Source organism: Sarcophilus harrisii, chromosome 1, assembly GCF_902635505.1.
Source record: "Sarcophilus harrisii chromosome 1, mSarHar1.11, whole genome shotgun sequence".
Lineage (NCBI taxonomy): Eukaryota > Metazoa > Chordata > Mammalia > Dasyuromorphia > Dasyuridae > Sarcophilus > Sarcophilus harrisii.
The window spans coordinates 645391932-645412655 of NC_045426.1; the positions used below are offsets into that span (position 1 = coordinate 645391932).

General features: G+C 37.5%; 1 protein-coding gene across 1 annotated transcript in view; it reads right to left on the reverse strand.

Annotated features, from left to right (window-relative positions):
• Nucleotides 1-3193: 3193 nt before the first annotated feature.
• Nucleotides 3194-20724, reverse strand: part of LOC100914708 (Ig heavy chain Mem5-like) — an 81954-nt gene continuing 64423 nt past the window's right edge. The window contains exons 3-6 of the mRNA XM_031947692.1: nucleotides 5682-6035; nucleotides 4837-5100; nucleotides 4382-4450; nucleotides 3194-3398 (exon numbers count right to left, since the gene is read on the reverse strand). Coding sequence (XP_031803552.1) covers nucleotides 3271-3398; nucleotides 4382-4450; nucleotides 4837-5100; nucleotides 5682-6035 — 815 coding nt within the window. The 3' untranslated portion in view covers nucleotides 3194-3270. The remainder of the gene's footprint in view (nucleotides 3399-4381; nucleotides 4451-4836; nucleotides 5101-5681; nucleotides 6036-20724) is intronic.

A 20724-nucleotide genomic window follows, 5' to 3' on the forward strand; every position in this document is an offset into this window, starting at 1 on the left:
TATGTGACCTAACTCAAGAAGCTTTAGTGGCTTCCCATTTTTCTAAGATATAATACAGACTCCTCAGCTTAGCAATTCACAACCAAACATTTCAGTTACTTCCCCTGACTCTGTTTCAGATAAACTGGCTTCCTTTCTATTCTATCCATCAAGATTCTTTTCTGGTGACACCTCTTAGGACAAAATCCCACCATTTTTAGTGCCCTTTCCCCCCTCACATTATGTTGTTTATGTGGCCTTCACAGTAACTGGCATGTTCTATTAAAACTGGAATTATTCTTTGTTATAATTCTTTTTGCCCAAGGGACATATAGTCCGTATTTTTTCATGACTACTTTTATAAAAAGCTGGGGGGGTTCTTTTCCTCTTAAATTGATTCATGAAGAGATTGTATGAAGGAAAGAATTGGCAGCCAGTGCTTCTTCCCATCAGGAGGAGGAGGAAGGAAGCAACAAGATGACTCTTCAGGCTCCTCTGAGCTGGACCCCTTTCTGATGGACCAACAGACTTCTTTCTAAGTTAAGACTATAATAATTCTCCTATACTGGGCAAGTATCTAGAGAAGACAAAAGTTCTTGCGATAAGGATAGAAACCAAACTGAGGAAGCCAAGAGTTTGATTTGGATATATTTCACAAGTGTGTGTGTGTGTGTGTGTGTGTGTGTGTGTGCGTGTGTGTGTCTGTGTGTGCACGTGTGTGTGCCTATCTAATAAGCTACACATGTCTACTTGGGTTGTGGTAGTTCTGTATTCTTCTGCCTATATCATACAAGGTCTAGAGTTGGTTTGGGGGTGAGTGTCATCAGTTAGTTCAGTCTTGGACCCATTGATGTTGAAATGCAATGATGAGAAAAGTTCAAAGAGCAATGAGCAATAGTGATGAGGAGCCCAGGAGAGAGATCAGACCTTGAGATCATTCCCATTTCAATAACACATTAGAATTTACAAAGTACCTCCTTCGCAGCCATTTTGTGAATTAGGAAGTGTCAGTATTGCTGGTGTTCAATTATTATAAGGGTCATCAAATGGAAAGGTGACTAGACTTGGTCTTTTTGACATGAGAGGGCAAGCTAGAAGATGACAAATGAAAATTTGAGGTTTGATAGGGGAAAATTCTTAACAATTAGAACTTTCCAAGAATTAGTAAACCAGATAATGAATTATTCCTCACAAAAGGTCTTTAAGAAGAGACTGGATAACCACTTACTGAATGAATTTTAGAGGGGATTCTTTTTAAGATGTGGATTCAACTGAATGACCATTCAACTATGACCAGTTACTAGCTTATTAGCTCTGAAAATGATTCTATAAGGAAGCACAGTTACCTTTCCAGGGACATAGTGGGTCAGACGGTGAAGCACAATTTCTTTTTTTTTTTTTTTAACATTTTTTATGTTAAACGTGGTAGAAATAAATGTTAAATCCAATATATGCATATATATATTTATACAATTATCTTGCTGTACAAAAAATCAAATAAAACCAGAAAAAAATGAGAAAGAAAATAAAATACAAGCAAATAACAACAAAAAAGAGTGAAAATGCTATGTTGTGAACCACACTCTGTTCCAACAGTCGACTCTCTCTGAGTGTAGATGGCTCTTTTCAACACTAAACAATTGGAACTGCTCTGAATCATCTTATTGTTGAAAAGAGGTATGTCCATTAAAATTGATCATCATATAATCTTGTTGTTGCCATGTATAATGATCTCTTGGCTCTGCTCATTTCACTTAGCATCAGTTCATGTCTCTCCAGGCCTCTCTGAAATCATCCTGTTGTTGTTTCTTACAGAACAATAATATTCCATAACATTCATATACCACAATTTACCCAACCGTTCTCCAATTGATGGACATCCACTCAATTTCCAGTTTCTTGCCTCTAAAAAAGAGCCGTGACATTGTGGATCCTTTTCCCTCTTTTAAGATCTCTTTGGGATACAGGTCCAATAGTAGCACTGCTGGATCGAAGGGTATACACAGTTTGATAACTCTTTGAGCATAGTTCCAAATTGCTCTCCAGAAAGGCTGCATCTGGTGAAGGACACTTTCTACCAAAATGTCACACCTCCAAGCAGCTTGCAGAGGTATCCACATGACACAGTAGTGGACCTGGAATCAGGAAGACATTAATTCAAAACTGATCTTAGATACTTGCTAGCTGTGTGATCCTGACATGTCTGTTTACTTTCCAAACTTTCAAAGTTTGGATATAATAATAGCACTCTGAGAACAAAATGAAATATTTGCTAAGGATTTTGCAAACCTTAAAGAGCTATATAAATGCTAGTTCTTATCATTGTCAATATCATGATTATCACTCTTCAATTAGTTCACACAATTTCACTCCTGATCCCTGTTTATACCCATAGTCAGATTTCTATTGGCATGAGTTAATACCTATGCCAGCTTCCAATAGAGAGAAAGGAGTGTGTATGGGGACGGGGGGGAGGGGGATTGTGGGGTGAGGGCATCACAAAAGGCTAAATTGTCAGATCCATATAAACTTGGCCTTTGGATAACCCCCCGTGATACATAGAAGCCCAGAGCCCAGCAAGGTTTTCTCATCTCTATTGTTGAACTAAAGAAATGAGAAATGCTATATCATGGGGAACATAGACTCAGGATTGAAGAGTCTGTAGTTCAAAAGAGATTGAATGTAACTGAGATAATTTTGGGTCCTTAGTATCATTAGAGAGTTATCTTGAGGTTATCCAGAAGTCATTCTGGGATCCCCTGAGAGATCCAGAATCCAAGCAGTAGCTTCTTAGACTTTCTTCCTCAGGTTCTTCCTGCAGAAACAGAAAGAAGAAGGCAAAAGTCAAAGAATCAGATGCCAAACACATTGCCTTGTCCTCAGCTTTTCTCTTAAGGTCCAGTCTCAAGAAGAAAGACAAGATGGAAGAGAAACCAAGAGGGCAGAGATGAGACCAGGATGAACAGGAGTCTGAAGTGAAGCTGGAGAAGGGTGAAAGAGTATACAAGAGGAGAGAGAAGAGACCAGAGAAGAGAGGAGGCTGAAAGGCAAATGGTGCATAGTGAATGAAGAAAAATCCCTGGAAAAATTATGACAAGTCAGAGAGGATTCTGTGAGAAATGAACAAAGCATAGAGCAAAGGGTCTAAAGAAAGTCTGAGGGACAAACAAGAGTCTGAGGAGATAAATTGGACACTGAGAAAAAGGATGTGATTGCTATGAACTACAGAGGAAAATCTGAGAAAACAGAAAGGAGACTAAGATTAATGGTAAGAGAAGCTAGACATTTACCTCAGAAGCTCAAGGCTATGGCACCGAAGAGGACATTGATAGCCACAGTCTTCATGAATAGCAATCTCAGGACTAGCACATCAAAGAGTAGCTTGTTCCCCTGCTCAGGTCCTTCTGAAGGGGGCAATAATCAAGGTCAAGGGGAATCATGCTGAATTCTAGGGCTACCTAAGCAGTAGATACATTAATCTGGGCTTACATTTATGTAGGGCTTATATGGTTTGCAAAGCAATCTACAAAAAATCTCATGAGATTTTCACCAAAATATCATGTGGTAGATACCAGTTATTATTGCCATTTTATTTTAAAAAATAGCTCAGAGAGTTTGCCCATGGTCAATAGCTAATATGTATCAAAGATGAGAATCAAATTTAGATCTTCTGACTCCTGCTAGGTATATCCTAGGCATTCTAAACTGAGCATGACTAACATAAAATTCATCACCTTTCCCTTAATATTACAGAAGGAACAAGTTTAAAGGAAATTCTAACAATCTCTATTTGAAATTGGATGTCTGCTGCAATGGTGGAAGATAAGGGAAGAAAGAGGAGAGTAAAGGAGGTCTGGAGTAATCTGTAAGGAATCAAGAGAAAATGAATTATGAAAGAGCAGGGAGGGCTTAGTTCAGTTTATGGAATATCACATTTCCTGAGTCTTGGATAACATATACTTTGATCCCTAAATTATGACACATTCACACTGTGAATATGAGACACTCTCTTGTCACTCCAAATCCTGGACTATTCATCATCAAAGGAAGACACATAAAAACTGGCAAAGAACTTCACTTAGAAAGAACCTGAGGAGCTAAATGCTTCAACCTGTTCCTGGAAGGAATTCCCTCTACAACATTCCTCAAAATGTTCTTATTTAGTTTCCCAGGAAGAGCCTCAAGGAGATGGTTCCTTGACCTCCTCAGACAGCCAATTCCACTTTTGAACTGTCCTAACAGTCAAAAAAATATTCCTTACATTTTCGGAGCTAATTTTGCTTCCTGGTGACTTCTAAGCTTTGTCAGTTTCCCTTCCTGGTCACTAATGGACTTTTCTTTCCTATGAATCTCTCAGGTACAATCTCATTAGCTCTGCCTTTTATCGTGAATCTTAACTCACCCATGAGGTCCTGCTCAGAGCAAGATAGTTTCTGGCCAGAGGCAATTGCAGAGTCTGGTCTCATAGGATCTGAAGCAAGAAACACATTCTCAGACACAGCTCTGATCCTCAGTGACCCCAGGATTGGCTTTCTCAGTACACAGCTCCCATCAACAGCAGAAATCACCTTTCCAGCCTAGCATGATGCCTCTTTCAATCTAAGACATTCCTCAGACTAGAATTCCTACCTTCAGCATTAGGATACCCTTTTGCTAGGACAGACCTTTCCATCCTAGGATCCACATTCCAGTTCCAGGATCCTTTTCCCATGCTTAAAACTTTACTCAGTTTTCTGTATTATCCCATCCCCAGATAGTCTATATCCTTGTCCCTGTTCTTCAGTGAACATATGATGCCCCTTCTTGGACTAAAATACCCCTGTTTTCAGTCTTCTTCACCTCAGGGGCTAATCATACCTGGCTTGTGGGACACATTTATCTCTTTCCCAAAGTACTTCACTGAGCAGGTTACTGTATCATCCTCACCAACCCTGCCAACCTGGATGGCATTGTAGTTGCCATTAGCCATGGGACCTAGAGTATGGGTCTGGGCTGAGATCAAAGCCCTAGAGGATGCCAAGGACACATGGATTTCCTTGGGGTAGAAGTTTCTGATCAGGCAAGCCATAGCATCCTGACTCTTCACCAAGAACACACTGGGTGACAGTGGGTTTCCAAGTCCTGCAAGAAAATGAAAGTTTCCTGTCTCTTCCCTGCACCTAGCCCCAGATGTGGGAAAGACACACATATAAACAACATATATCTGTGGAAAACAATCTTTACCACCTAATTTCCTGCCCTGCTCTTAACCTCAGTCTGTATGTGGGGAATAAATTCATGTGACCAAGTAACTGTAAAAAAATAAACCTTAGCCCCATTTCCTGTCCCAATCCCCAGTCAAAGCCTGCTTCCCATGTGCCCAACTCACATACCTGTGCTGCCCCCAGACCAGTCTCCCCTCCCCTTCCCAACAATCCTGATTGTCCCTCAAGTTAACAAGTCTCAGGATTTTATTGCTGAGTGTCCCAAGTCACTGGGTTTTATGAAGACATAACTCTGTAGCCCTTGAATGACCTATTATAATCCATCCCAAAGGATTACATCTAGATTAGGAATGTTAGCTGAGTATGGTTACAGAGCATATTGTGGTAGAGAGAGGAGATTGGGAGATAGGAAACAATGTTTCTGGTCTGCGTCCAGCAGTGACTATGTGCCCTGAAATCGTACGATTTTCATAGGTCTATGATAGTAGAGGTACTCACCAGGCTCCACAGTCACATCTGTCCCAAGACCAAAGACCAATCTGTCTGTGTCATCTCCAGGGCCCACCCTCCTTACACAATGGTATTGGCCAGAATCTTTGAGGCCCAGGTCCTTAATCTGTAGGAAAATTCGGCTCCCACTGTCCTCCCTGGAGGTAGTGATTCGGTCTTCAGTGACATCTATAGAACTACTGTCAAGATTGTTCAGTCCTAGTGGGGCATGACCAGGTACCCAAAAGTACCAGCCAAGTTTGCTTGTCTTGAACTGGAAACCAGAGGTTTCACATTTGAGGTTCAGGATGCTTCCAGCTAGGTGAGAGCCTCCCCCTGACTCTTTCAGCAATGGTGGTTCCACTGAATGAAGCAGAGATGAAGGTAGAGTAAGTAGGGGAAGTCCATTGATACCTCCTCCCAGGAGATAGAACTTTGATTCCCTTAAATTCTCTTACACCTTTACCCTGACTCATTCCCCTGCCTCTAGCCTGGGCCTAGGGAAGAGTATGGGGGACAAAGGACCCAGAGCAGCAGGAATGATTGTTGGTAGGATCCAGGGAATCACAAGGATCAAATGTGGTCCTAGGTTCAAAAGAGTTATCCCTGGGGCCAGAGACTTCTCAGATTATCAGATGCTCTGAAAGTCAGCAGATTCTCAAGGATAGGGAGATAGGGATTCATAGTAAGAGCAGACTGACAGAATTGGGGATTCCTGCAGCAAAGAAAGGGGGTCTATTTAAAAACAATGTGGTCTCAGAAGCTCACTAGGTCTAAGCAAGACATAGAATGAGTGGGACCCTCAATCCAACTTAAAGCCCCCCCCCCAGTATATTGGTAGGCCTAATCAAGATATAGAATGACTGGAACCATCAATCCAATCTAAAGTCCTCCCTCACTCCTTGGTAGCCTTCATTCCAATGGAATGAAATCCCTCTGCCAAGCTTTCCCCACCCCCCACACACATTCCCTGAAAACACAGAAACTTACATGGCCACACAGTAATTGTTGTTCCAGAACCAAAATTTTCCCACTGAGCTGCTCACAGTGCCACAGGAAGGAACCTAAACCCCTTGTCTCCAGAGAATTAGAAAGGGTGGAGGAACGTGAATGTGACAGGAAGTGAGTTAAGAGTCCCAAGAGTTGAATCACTCTTCAAGGTAATGAAGCCCAGGGAAAGATCTTCAGGTAATTGTGAGGGATCTCAGGATATACATTCTAAATCAACTTCACAACAAGGCTCCAGGCAGGCTAGACATTTGGGTAGGGGTTCACTTTTGCAGGATTTAAGATCTGTCCCCCACATGTCTTCTAGGATGGCTGAATTAAATGACTTGTGTGAGTTTGACTGATCTATTCTCAGGCTAATCCAGGAAACACAAGGGTATCTTTGAAAGGGGAGTCCACTCTGGGATACATTGGAGGAACTGGTCATAGACTGGACAATACTCAAGAAGAATTGGAGAATCTCAATAACCAACTATGGTTGCCCAGAGATGTCTAAGTTGTTAGTCTCTTCTAGACCTTGTCTTGGTAGGTACCTGTCCAAACTGTAAGTGACCAATGTCTCAGGCGTTGGTAGAATTGGTGGATATTTGCATTGATGTATATTACTGTGGATTTTCGGAATCTTAAACCAACCAATCCTCTCAAAGTCTTTGGAAATATTTCAGGGAGCCAATGATGGAACCCTGATGTTCTTGCAAAGAATGTTGTAGACCCTCGTGGAGCATCCAGGAAGGGTTTTCCAACACCAGCTTGATGAATTCCAGATCATCAGAATTTCACATGATGACATAATTCTGATATGGGATTTCTTTTTATTCTTAAGAATTTTTATTGTTACCTTTATGTGATCTGTGGATTTTATTTTTTAATATTTGTTTTTTAAATCTTAAGTTCCAATTTATTCTCTTTCCCTCCCATCCCTTCCCCACACATTTAGAAGACAAGCAATATGATGTAAGGTATATATGTGAAGTCATATTTACATATTAAGTCATAGTTTAAAAAACACAAAGAAAAATTTAAAAGTATGCTTTAACCTGCAGAATTCATCAGTTCTTCTTTAGATTATGGGTTTTTTGGAATCATTCTGGATCACTGTAATGATCAAAGTAGCTAAGCATTTTACAGCTGATCATCATTTCGTTATTGTTTTTACTGGGTGCAATGATCTCCTGGTTCTGCTCACTTTCCTTTGCAATTTTTCCAGGTTTTCCTAAAAGCATTCTTTTCATCATTTCTTACAGCTTTCAATATTATTCTATCACAATCATACATCACAACTTGTTCACCCATGTTCCAGCTGATGGACATCACCTCAATTTTCAGTTCTTTGAAATCCCAAAAAGAGTTGTTGAAATTATTTTTGTACAATTAGGTTCTTTACCATTTTATTTGGTTTCTTTGGGATGTACATCGAATAGTGGTATGGTTAGGTTAAAGGATACCCACAATTTCATAGTTCTTTGAGCAGAGTTCTACATTGTTCTTTGTGCAAAAAGACTTTAATTTTTTTTAATTTGTTTATTTTATCATAATACTTTAGTACTTTATGAATCATGTTGGGAGAGAAAAATCAGAGCAAAAAGGGAAAAACCATGGGAGAGAAAAAAATAGAAAAAAGAAGTAAACATAAAATGTGTTGATTTACATGTAGTCTCCTTGGTTCTTTTTCTGGATGCACATGGCATTTTCTTTCTGAAGTCTACTGGGATTGCTTTGAGTCATTGAATCACTGTAAATTGTTCTTTAGAATGATTGTACCAGTTCACAACTTTAACCAATAGTGTTTTGGTTCCAGCATCTGCTATTTTCCTTTTATGTTAAGTTAACCAGTCTGAAAGGTGTGAGGTAGTAACTCAGAGATGTTTTCATCTGCATTTCTCTAATTGATAGTAACTTATCACATAATTATGGACACTTTTGATTTCTTCTTCTAAAAGCTACCTCTTCATATCTTTTGGCTATCAATTAAGGAATGGCTCTTATTTTTATAAATTTCACATGATTTCTCATATAGTTAAGAAATGAGGTAAAAAAATATGTAAACTTTTTTTGTTTTTGGCATCTTTTAGTAAAATGTAGTTTCTCTGATTATCTCTTTTATTAAAGTCAACTTTTGCTTTTTCTTTGTCTGAGAACATGATTACAATTCCTGCCTCTTTTTTTTTAACCTTAGTTGAAGCATGGCAGATTCTGTTTTAGAGTCTTATTTTTACTCTATGCATATTTCTCTGTTTCAATTATATTTATTGTAAACAAGTTATTGGATTTTGTTTTCTAATCTGCTATCCATTTCCATTTTATGGGTTAGTTCATTGCAATAATATTCACATTTATGGTTACTGTGCTTTTTTCTCCATCTTATTATCTTCTGTTTATCCTTCTCTCTTTTTAGCCTATCCCTCCTCAAAAGCAAATTTTGTTACTAACCACAAGCTTCCTTTTATTACTGCTTTTTTCTCTCACACCCTGCCCCCTTACTTCCCTGTTGTATAAGATCAATTTATTTGCCCACCTAAGTGTGCATGTATATTACTTCCTCTTTGAATCAATTTCAATAAATGAGGTTCATGTTGTCAATCAATTTTGTTTGGTAACTTATTCTTAGGTGTAATGCTAACTCCTTTGCCTTTTGGAATATCATATTCCAATCCCTCCACTCCTTTAACATGAAACCTGTTGGATATTGTGTACTCTTGACTTTAGATCTATATTTCAAGGGTTTTTTTTCTGGCTACTTGTAATATTTTCTCCTTGATCTGGGAACGTTAGATTTTTTTAAATAACTTTTTATTGATAGAACCCATGCCAGGGTAATTTTTTACAACATTATCCCTTGCACTCACTTCTGTTCTGACTTTTCCCCCTCCCTCCCTCCACCCCCTCCCCCAGATGGCAAGCAGTCCTATACATGTTAAATATGTTACAGTATATCCTAGATACAATATATGTGAGCAGTACCGAAAGTTCTCTTGTTGCACAGGGAGAATTGGATTCAGAAGATAAAAATAACCTGGGAAGAAAACAAAAATGCAAACAGTTTATACTCATTTCCCAGTGTTCTTTCTTTGGGTGTAGCTGCTTCTGTCCATCATTGATCAATTGAAACTGAATTAGATCTTCCATCAGAATACATCCTCATACAGTGTCGTTGTTGAAGTATATAATGATCTCTTGGTTCTGCTCATTTCACTTAGCATCAGGAATGTTAGATTTTTTTATAGTAATATTCCTGAGAGTGCTCATCATGGGATTTCCTTCAGGAGGTATATTCTTTCCATTTCTGTTTTGTCATCTGGATCTAAGATATTAGGGCAATTTTACTTTATAATTTCTTGAAATATCTTTCTTAGGTTCTTTCTTGCTTTTATTATGCTTTTCCAGTAGTTCAATAATTCTTAAATTATCTCTGCTAAATCTATTTTCCAAAGTAGTTTTTCCAATGAAGTGTTTCGTCTTTTCTTCATTTTTTCATTCTTTTATACTTTATTTTATTATTCTTGATGTCTCATGGAGTCTTTTACCTGCCCATTTCTTACATTTTAGGATTAGTTTCTTCAGGGAGATTTTGTACCTTTTTCCAGTTGGGTAATTCTGATTTTTAATGGTTTTCTTTAGTACTTTTGGAACCTCTTTAAATCAAGCCTGTTAATTCTCTTTTCATAATTTCCTTTTATCATTCTCATTTCTTTCTCAATGTTTCTTCTACCATTCTTAGTTCTTCCTTTAGTTGTTCCACAAATTCCTGAAGGGTATTTATCTGATTTGCATTTTTCTTTGAGGCTTTGTAGCTGTTTTAACACTGTCATCTTCTATGTTTGTATCTTAATTTTCTCTGTGACTATAGTACCTTTATATGCTCAGATTCTTCTGTTATTGCTTGATCATTTCCCCAAACTATTACTTGACTTTGAATTTTATGTTATTAAAGTTAGGCTCTGTTCACCTTGGGGTAGGGAGGCACTGTTCCAAGAGTCAGGCTTAAATAAGTGCTGCTGTTTTCAGAGCTAGTTCTAGGGATCTAGAAGTTTTTGATACTTCCAAGGTGATGTTAACCTCTGATCTTTACTTAGGAAGGGCTCCTCCTTCCCTGCAGAAACAAGCTGTCACCTCTCTGACCTGTAACTATGATTAAGACTTCAGCTCCTTTGAGACTGATCACAAGAACCCCCCCTCCACCCTAGAACTGCACCACAAAACTGCATATGGGCAATACAGTTAGCATCCAGAAACTGGCCCTATATCCAGTGTTAGTTTAGTGTCCTCTGTAATCTATTTCTGGTCAGTTATCCCCTTCCCTTCTGACCAGCTAAATCCCCATCTCTGAGCTGATAGTTCCTGAAGTTTCTTTTGTCATTGTGAAAAGTATTCTCCAAGGCCCACTCCTGGGTTGCTACACATGTGCTCCAGGCTGGCTTCCACCCTAATGTTACAAACTTCTTCCAATATCCTAAATTGTTTTGGGCTGGGAAATTATGTTTCATCCTAACCTTTTACTGGCTATGTAACTCCAATTAATTTTTTTAAATAATTATACCTATTTAATGACAAAACACATGTCTGAGTAATTTTTTACAACATTATCCCTTGCACTCACTTCTGTTCTGACTTTTTCCCCCTCCCTCCCTCCATCCCCTCCCCCAGTTGGCAAGCAGTCCTATACAGGTTAAATATGTCACAGTATATCCTGTGCAGAACTGAACAATTCTCTTGTTGCACAGGAAGAATTGGATTCAAAAGGTAAAAATAACTCAGGAAGAAAAACAAAAATGCAAACAGTTTATACTCATTTCCCAGTGTTCTTTCTTTGGGTGTAGCTGCTTCTGTCCATCATTGATCAATTGGAACTGAGTTAGATATTCTCTTTGTCAAAGAAATCCACTTACATCAGAATACATCCTCATACAGTTTCATTGTTGAACTATACAATGATCTCCTGGTTCTGCTCATTTCACTTAGCATCAGTTCATGTAAGTCTCTCCAAGCTTCTCTGTATTCATCCTGTTAGTCATTTCTTACAAAATAATAATATTCCATAACATTCATATATCACAATTTATTCAACCATTCTCCAATTGATGGGTATCCATTCAATTTTCAGTTTTTAGCCACTACAAAAAGGGCTGCCACAAACATTTTTACATATACAGGTTCCTTTCTCTTCTTTAGTATCTCTTTGGGATATAAGCCCAGTAGTAGCACTGCTGTATCAAAGGGTATGCACAGTAACTCCAATTATTAATTAGACATTTTAAGGTTATTTGGAGGGGAGTATGGAGGAGTTCAATTAGATTGTTGCCCCAGTGTCATCTCAGCTCTGCTCTTGTACTATATTTTAAAATGCAAAAGTCTCCCTTAGCTTATGGACCTTACATTTTGCCTTTAGGTCATATTATGATAGGAAGCTACTGGGAAAAAATGTAAGGTAAAGAGATTGTGGAGCAGAATCAAGATGGTGGAGAGCAGACATGACTTTCATGACCTCTGATCTTCTCTAAAAGCAACAGTAGATTAAGCCTCTAAACTTATTTTGGAGTCAAAGAATCTACAAATATTCGGAGTACAACACATTCCCAGAAGAACTTCAGAACAAGTCTGTTTCAATTGGCGAAAAGGAAAGTCTGCCAAGCCAGACCACAGTACAGGGAGACTGGGGCAAAGAGCTAGGGCAGGGAGTCAGAGCATTGCAGCTTCCATGCAACTGATAATCTTCTGTGTGCCTCTTAGGCTACTGTGTTCTGGTTGCAAGCAGGTGGGTCGGCAGATTTATTACAAAAAGCAAATTGTAAACCACTGACTCGGCGAAGAACAAGGGACATAGCCACAATTACCTAGCACTAGAAATCAATCAGCAGAACTACCCCAGGGAAAATTAAAACAGCTATTGAACCTCAAGCCTTTAAAAAATGAGTTTAAAAAAAACAAAAAGAACTCTCACCATAGACAGTTTTTATGGAGAGAGAGAACAATAGACCTCAAATTCTGAGGTTCCTAAAGGCAAAGCAACTCCAAATGAAGCTCAAAAGGGAGGTTTGAGCTGGTCACCATTTCATAATGTTTTCTTGGAAGACTGCATAAAGGATCTTAAAAGATAGTTAGAAGAAAAACGGGGAAAGAAAATGAGATCATTGCAAGAAGGAATGGAAAAGCATATAATGCTCTACAAAAAGAGCTATGAAAAAGACACCAATTCACTGGAAAACAAAATTTGTGAAATGGAAAAAATGCAATGAACAAAACAATTCAATTGGCCAATTACAAAAAGAGCTTAAAAAGATGACTGAAGAAAATAATACACTAAAAATTAAAATTGAACAAATGGAAGTGAATGACCCAATAAGACTTCAAGAAATCAATCAAACAAAAACAAAAAAATGAAAAAAATGAAGAAAATATGAAATACCTCCTACAAAAAACAACTGACCTGGAAAATAAATCTAGGAGAGACAATCTAAGGATTATTGGATTTTCTTAAAGCCATGATGGAAAAAAGAACCTAGACATGATCTTACAGGAAATCATAAAGGAAAACTGTACTGATGTCTTAGCATGAGAAGGTAAAATAGCCATTGAAATAATTCAATGATCACCTCCTGAAAGATACCCCAGATTAAAACTCTAAGGAATATAGTTGCTAAATTTCAGAACTATCATACCAAGGAAAAGAAATTCCAATCAGCCAGAAGGAAACACTTTAAATACCGAGGAGCCACAATCAGAATTACCTAAGACCTAGCAGCTTCCATCTTAAGGGATCAAAGGGCCTGGAATCTGATATTCAAAAAGGCAAAGGAACTTGGATTACAGCCAAGAATAAGCTATCCAGCCAAAATGAGCATTATCTTTCAGGGAAGAAGATGGACATTCAATGATATAGGTGACTTTTATCTATTTCTGGTGAAAAGACCAGAACTGAACAAAAATTTGCTCTCCAAACACAGAATTCAAGAGAAGCATAAAAAGGGAAAAAGAAAAGAATTCTTGAGAACTATATTTCTATTATGGGTATAGTTAGAGAGTGTGGGTATAATTTGATTTTATTATGATAATGTGAAAAAGAAACTAGAGGTGGAAGGAGGATTGTACTAGAAAAAAAGGGGAGGGAAAGGAGGTAAAATAAGGGAAATTACACCTCACAAAAAGTTAAAGAAGACCTATTGTAATTGAAGGAAAGAAGGGAAGGGGATAAGCATTGTGTGAATCTTACTCTCATCCGTTTGGCTCAAATGGAGAATATCAAACTTATGGGGTTTCACAGAGAAATTTGTCTCACCTTAAAGGAAAGTGGAGGGGAAGGGGGAAAAAAGGGGGGAAGATTAATAGAAAGGAAAACAGAAGTAGTGGGGCAAAGGTGTAAGAAAGAGGGAGAGGCTTTAAAGGGGAGGGCTATTTGAGGGAGGTGGTAATCAGAAGCAAAATATTGGGGAGGAGCAAAGGTTTAAAGGAAAGAGAAAAACATAACTTAGGGTAAATGAGATGGCAGGAAATACAGAATTAGTTATTTTAACTGTGAATGTGAATGAGATGAACTCTCCCATAAAATGAAAATGGATAGTAGACTAAATTAAAAATCAGAATCCTACAATATGTTGCTTACAAGAAACACATTTAAAGTAGAGTGATATATACAGACTCAAGGTAAAGGGCTGGAGCAGAATCTATTATGGTTCAGGTAAAGATAAAAAAACAGGGGTAGCAATCCTGATGTCAGATCAAGTAAAAGCAAAGATAGGTCTAATTAAAAGAGATAAGAAAAATTGTATCTTACTAAAGGGTACCATAGATAATGAAGCAATATCAATACTAAACATATATGCACCAAGTAATATAACATTCAGACACTTAGAGGAGAAGTTAAGAGGAATGCAAGAAGAAATAGGAAAACTATACTAGTGGGGGATCTCAATCTTTCTATCTCAGAAGTAGATAAATGAGCCTCCACAGCTGTGAATATCTGAAGGTGTTACAAAGCAACCTTTACTGACACAAGTATTATTTGTGGACTGGGAAAATAAATTGAATAAATTGGAGGCAGAAGGAAAAAGAGAGAGGTCAAACAATTCAAAGGTCAAAAATTTAGTGGGGAGGTCAGAGAACAGCAACTGACTCTCAGTCTCCTTGAATCACCATCATCCTCTCACAAGAAGAGAAGAAATGTTCTACCAGAGTTAAAGCAAAGTTACATATTCTGTTCCAACACTGTATCAATAATCAAACTAACAAAAAAATATGATTATCTCAATCAATGCAGAAAAAGCATTTAATAAAATCCAACAGTCATTCCTATTTAAAAAAAAAGAATAGAAGAATAAATGGACTTTTCCTTAAAATGCTCAGCATCATCTATTTAAAACCATCAGCAAGCATCATATGTAATGGGGACAAACTAGAACCATTCCCAATAAGATAAGGAGTGAAACAACATTGCTCACTATTACCATTACAATCCAATATTGTATTAGAAATGTTAGCTTTGGCGATAAGAGATGAAAAAGAGATTAAAGGAATTAGAGTGGGTAACGAGGAAACCAAATTATGCACTCTTTGTAGATGACATGATGGTACACTTAGAGAACCCTAGAGAACAACTAAAAAACTATTAGAAACAATTCACAACTTTAGCAAAGTTGCAGAATACAAAATAAACCCACATAAATCATCAGCATTTTTATGTATTGCCAACAAAGACCAGCTATAGATAGTGGAGATACAAAAAGAAATTCCATTCAAAAAATTGTTGATAATATAAAATTTTTGGAAATCTATCTGCCAAGGGAAAGTCAGGAACTATATAAACAACTACAAAACATTTTTCACAACAAATAAAGTCATATCTAATCAGTTGGAAAAATATCAAGTGATCATGGGTAGGCCAAGCAAATATAATAAAAATGACAATACTATCTAAATTAATCTACTTATTTAGTGATATACCACTCAAACTCCCAAGAAATTATTTTACAGACTTAGAAAAAAATAAGAAGAAAGTTCATTTGGAAAAACAAAAGGTCAAGAATTTTAAGGGAATTAATGAAAAAAATGCCAATGAATATGGCCTACCTGTATCAGAACTTAAATTATATTATAAAACAGAGGTCATCAAAACCCGTTGGTTTTGGTTTCATTATACACAGCAACAATAAAACTATCCAATGGTCAATTCTGATGGACGTGGCTAAACAATGAGATGATTTAACCGGTTCCAATTGTCCAGTGATGAAGAGACCCATCTACACCCAGAGAGAGGACCGTGGGAACTGAGTGTGGACCATAACATAGCATTCTCATTTTCTCTTGTTTGCTTGCATTTTGTTTTCTTTCAGTTTTTTTCCTTCTTGATCCAATTTTTCTTGTGCAGCAAGATAACTAGAAACATGTATACATACATTGGATTTAACATATATTTTAACATATTTAAGATGTATTAGACTCTCTGCCATCTAGGGAAGGGAGGAGAAGGGAATAATTGGGAACAGAAGGTTTTGCAAGGATCAATGTTGAAAATTATCCATGCATATGTTTTGTAAATAAAAAGCTTTAATTAAATTTCTACTGGGCTTGTATCCCAAAGAGATTTTAAAGGAAGGAAAGGGGCCCACATATTCAAACATGTCTGTGGCAGTCTTTTTCATTGTGGCAAGAAACCAGAAACTGTGTGGATGCCCATCAGTTGGAGAATGGCTGAATAAAGTTATGGTATATGAATGTTATGGAATATTATTGTTTCATATGAAATGATCAGCAGGATGATTTTAGAGAGGCCTGAAGAGACTTATATGCAATTCTTTTAAATGTATTTTCATATTTATGATACTGTGAAAAACAAATTAGATCAAAAGGTAGAAAAGCATGAAAAGAAAAAAACAAGGAAGCAAAAAGGTGAAAATACTATGCTTCAAACCACAATCAGTCTCCATAGTTCTTGCTCTCTGGATGCGGATAGCATTTTTCCATCCCAAGTTAAAAATTGGAAGGTGGAAAAAGCTGAAGAGTAGAGAATTAATGAAAAATTCCACTTTCATGGAAGGGCATATGTGACTACAAAGGAGATGATAATAGAGAAAAACTAAAAATATTTTGTGCCTAATTTGTATTTATTGATAACCAGATTTTTTTTCTGTGCTGATGAATAGAAAATAATCTTCTGCAATAAGTATACTCTTTATCTGATGGTAATCACTGCAAATCCTATTCAGTCCCAAAATTCTAGCTTTACCCAAAGGTAAAGCTTTTGTAGTACAGACTTCAGGGGATGCATCACTGGGTATGCCCAATCACCTTGACTCAGCCCTCAACAAAAACCTTCCTCTAACCAGACTCTTCTGCTCTCTCTCCACACACCCTAATGTTCCATGTCTCATGATTTTTTTGGACCTTTGATCTTAAAGGAAGAGAGGAGACAACTACCATTCTTTAATGTTAACAGAAGACACCTGTGTTACACAGAACAGACAAACTAAAATTGCAATAATCCAGACCCCCTAGAGAATAATAATCTGGGTGTTAACTCAAATTCTGGCTAGCATTTGTCAAGTCTTGTAGAAGTTTGCTGTAAATTTCTCCAACTGTTCCTTTCTACTCATATTACACCCACTCTATTTCATATAGATCTGATTATCTTTTTCCTGGACTTTTAAAATGGCCTTTAATTGGTCTCCTAGTATCCAGTTTTTCTCTTCTCCAAAGCATACTCCAAGGAGCTACCAAATTGTTATTCCTAAAATTCTGATCAGCTCCAGAAGCTTCATGTGGCTCCTTTTTGCCTCTAGACAAACTCTTCACATCCTTTTCAGACTGATTGATGATGATACTTGAATTTTCTGTGTTATCCTACTTGCTCCATAATCTTTCCTTTTTTGTTGTTTTTAAGAGGTTTTGTGGGGTTATTGGAGTTAAGTGACTTGTCTAGGGTCACACAACTAGTAAGTGTCAAATATGTGAGGTAAGATATGAACATACATAATGATTCACTTCTCCTATACTAAGTCTTATTAAGACTGGCAAACTTTAAAGATTCTTATCTTGACATATTAAATCCATTTTCTCTCAGAGCCCTCCAAGGATCTACCTAGATTGTTTCTTAGTATTATGGACTGAATAATTATGGTAGCTATACACAGTCACATAATACTAAGCTGAATAAGGAAGAGAGAAGACGTCAAAGAGGGGATGGATCCATATGTGCAAGAATTTTTGTAGAAGCACTTTTTTGTACCAAAGAAACAGAAACAAAATGTGGTGCCCTTCAATTGGGGAACAGCTAAACAAATTATGGTGTGTGAATATAGTGGAAGATTATCGTGCAGTGAGAAAAGATAAATATGAGAGATTCAGAGAAACCTTCAGAGACTTCTGTGAACTAATACAGAATTAAAGAAATAAATTTATGGATCAAATTTATGGCCCAGAATTCTGTTGATTCTTCCAACAACCTTCTCTTTTCCAATTGCCCTGTGTACTGCACATCCTTCATCCTGCTCTACATCTAGGGCCAGCATAGTATGATAGGTAATAGATTCTGAAGTGAGTTCTGGAAAACCACAGAAATCCAGAGCAAGCAGAGATGTAGAAGGAGTGAGGAGATGAAGATCCTCTTGCCCAGGAATAATCATAGATGGACTGCCCCTCCTTATTCTAAATCCACTAGAGATTTAGAGATAACTGGAAGAGTTAGAAGTTCCACATCTAGCAAGCACCATGTCACATACCATGCATGAACCAAGTTATGTTTTGGACATACTGAATTCAAGATATACAAGGGACATTAAAAATGAAGATTTCTAACTGGTGATGTGGAACTAGAATTGGGAGAAGACTGCATCTGGCAAACCTATCAAAATAAGAATTATAGTTGTAATACCTTTAATGTCTGCACTTTTTAGTTCAAGTTTGATATTGGGTTAAAGTGAGGCACTTGTAAATCATTGGATGGTTAATGAAAGGTATGAATTTAGATGGTTGCTGTTTGTTCTTCATTTTCAAAGACTATTAACATCACAAAAGTGATATCTTGATCTGCATATAAATTGGATTTCAGTGAGTCGGAATTGCACAAAGTAGTCAGCATCACTCTCTCTTCCAAAGTTATTGAAATCCAGTAGCAAGACAAAAGTTAGAATGACTGGCAATGCCCTGGGATGTAGTGGATGACATTGGCATCTTCAATATCTGACCACACTTTAATTGCTCTATATCTCCAACTTCAACCACATTCATAGCCACTGGACCAAATTATTCAAATATCAAGAGCAATTTATTGGGAGAAGTTTTCACACGCTTGAGGCGGACATCCCCCTAACTTACCAATGGGTTTGAGGTCTATCAATAATCCTCAACCTAGTTTAAATTATCTGCCAAGATGGTTTTACTAAGTTTTGGCCAATGTGCTTGCTACATACATCTTCTTGGAGCCATCAGTTAAAGTTGGGTGAGAGATAGACACTAACAGTACATGAGCAGCCCTGAAACCAAAAGTGCTAATCCTCCCTGAACATCCTATATGCTTTCTGCACTTCAGTAAGTGCTATATAATTAGAGAGGAGATAGACATGAGAGATATTCTGGAGGTAGAAAAGACAAGATTCCAAATAATAATGGCATATATGGGTAAGGTTGAGGAATTCAGCTGAACAATCTCTTCCTTTCTATAACACACACAGTAAGCCATCCCCTGGACCTTTCCAACAGATCTCTAGCAATGAGGTCAGTGATATTTTCTCAAATGAAATCCCTGGGAGCCACTAATTTGATTAATTTGAACTCTGTTCCTCTCCAGTGACTGGAACAAGTGGTAGAATTTGTTTTTAAAAATTATTTACAGACAGAAAGGAGAACCAAGCTAAGAACATTTTATTGAGTTTTTCCATGATCTTTCTTGATTTTCTTCAGGTTTACTCTGCAAAGAAAAATCTCAATTTGAGCCTTCCTTAATGCCACAAATTCCAGTATGTGACACTGGCCTCTCAGATTTTTCCAGACATTCTGGAAACAGAGAATATGAGCCTGAAGTAAGAAAGGCCAAAAATATTTGAATATTTCAAAAATCCAGGAATAAGAGAAGAAAAGTTGCATTTCATTTGATATAAGTGATAAAGAAGAGCAAAGAGTACAAGATAACCTCAAAGCAGGCAACATTGGGGATTAAATAGAGAGTCCACAAATAGATTAACAAAGTCAAAAAAGAAGTCATTTTGGGGAGGAAAACTAATGAATTTAGCTTTGAACAAAAGATGACTAATATGACAGGAGTATGAGGGATGGATCAGACAGGTAAGAGCAAAAGCAGGATACATTGGAAAATTATTAGAATGACACAGGTATTCAACTTTGAGTGTCTGTGTTATGAGATAGAAATGAGATAGAAAAGAGAAGAGGGGATAGATGTGTGTAATGTGTTAGAGACAGAATAGAAGAATTTGTAACTAAACAGGAATCTACTTTACAGCTTCATCAATGAATGGTCCTCTAGTCTTCATGTGAATCCTACAGAGATAACGAACCACTGAGCCAAAATCTGTCCATTTCAAATTTCTATCTTGTTGTGCCTTCTGAAACCAAGAAAATCAAGTCTGATTTCTCTTCCCCATGACAATATTTCAACTACTTAAAGGGTTTTTATCCTCTCAAATAACTGGAACTGGGAGTAGCTTGTCCAAAACAATACTGGGGAAAAGGAAGAGCACAGAAGCCTCCAGTGAATTACCCAAAGTAAGGCCTGACATTTGGCCTGCTGAGCTCTACAAGAGTTTCATCTCATTAGGAACCTGCTCAAGCTCCCCATTTTTCATCAGTATCAATGTTCCTTCCATTCTGTCTCAGATGTTCTAAGATCAATTGCGCAATGTTGCAGGAATACTGTAGCACCAAGATATGTTGCATGATTACAAGTCCCAAATGTCCCTACCACAGCTCCTAACCTCTCCAACTGGCTAGCATGTTTTTGTCCTAGTTGTCCCTGAGGTCATGTCACTGTGTTCCCAAGTCCCACACTAATACATGGCCCACCCTATTTTCTTCCTGAGAACATAAGAGTCCTGGCAAGGCT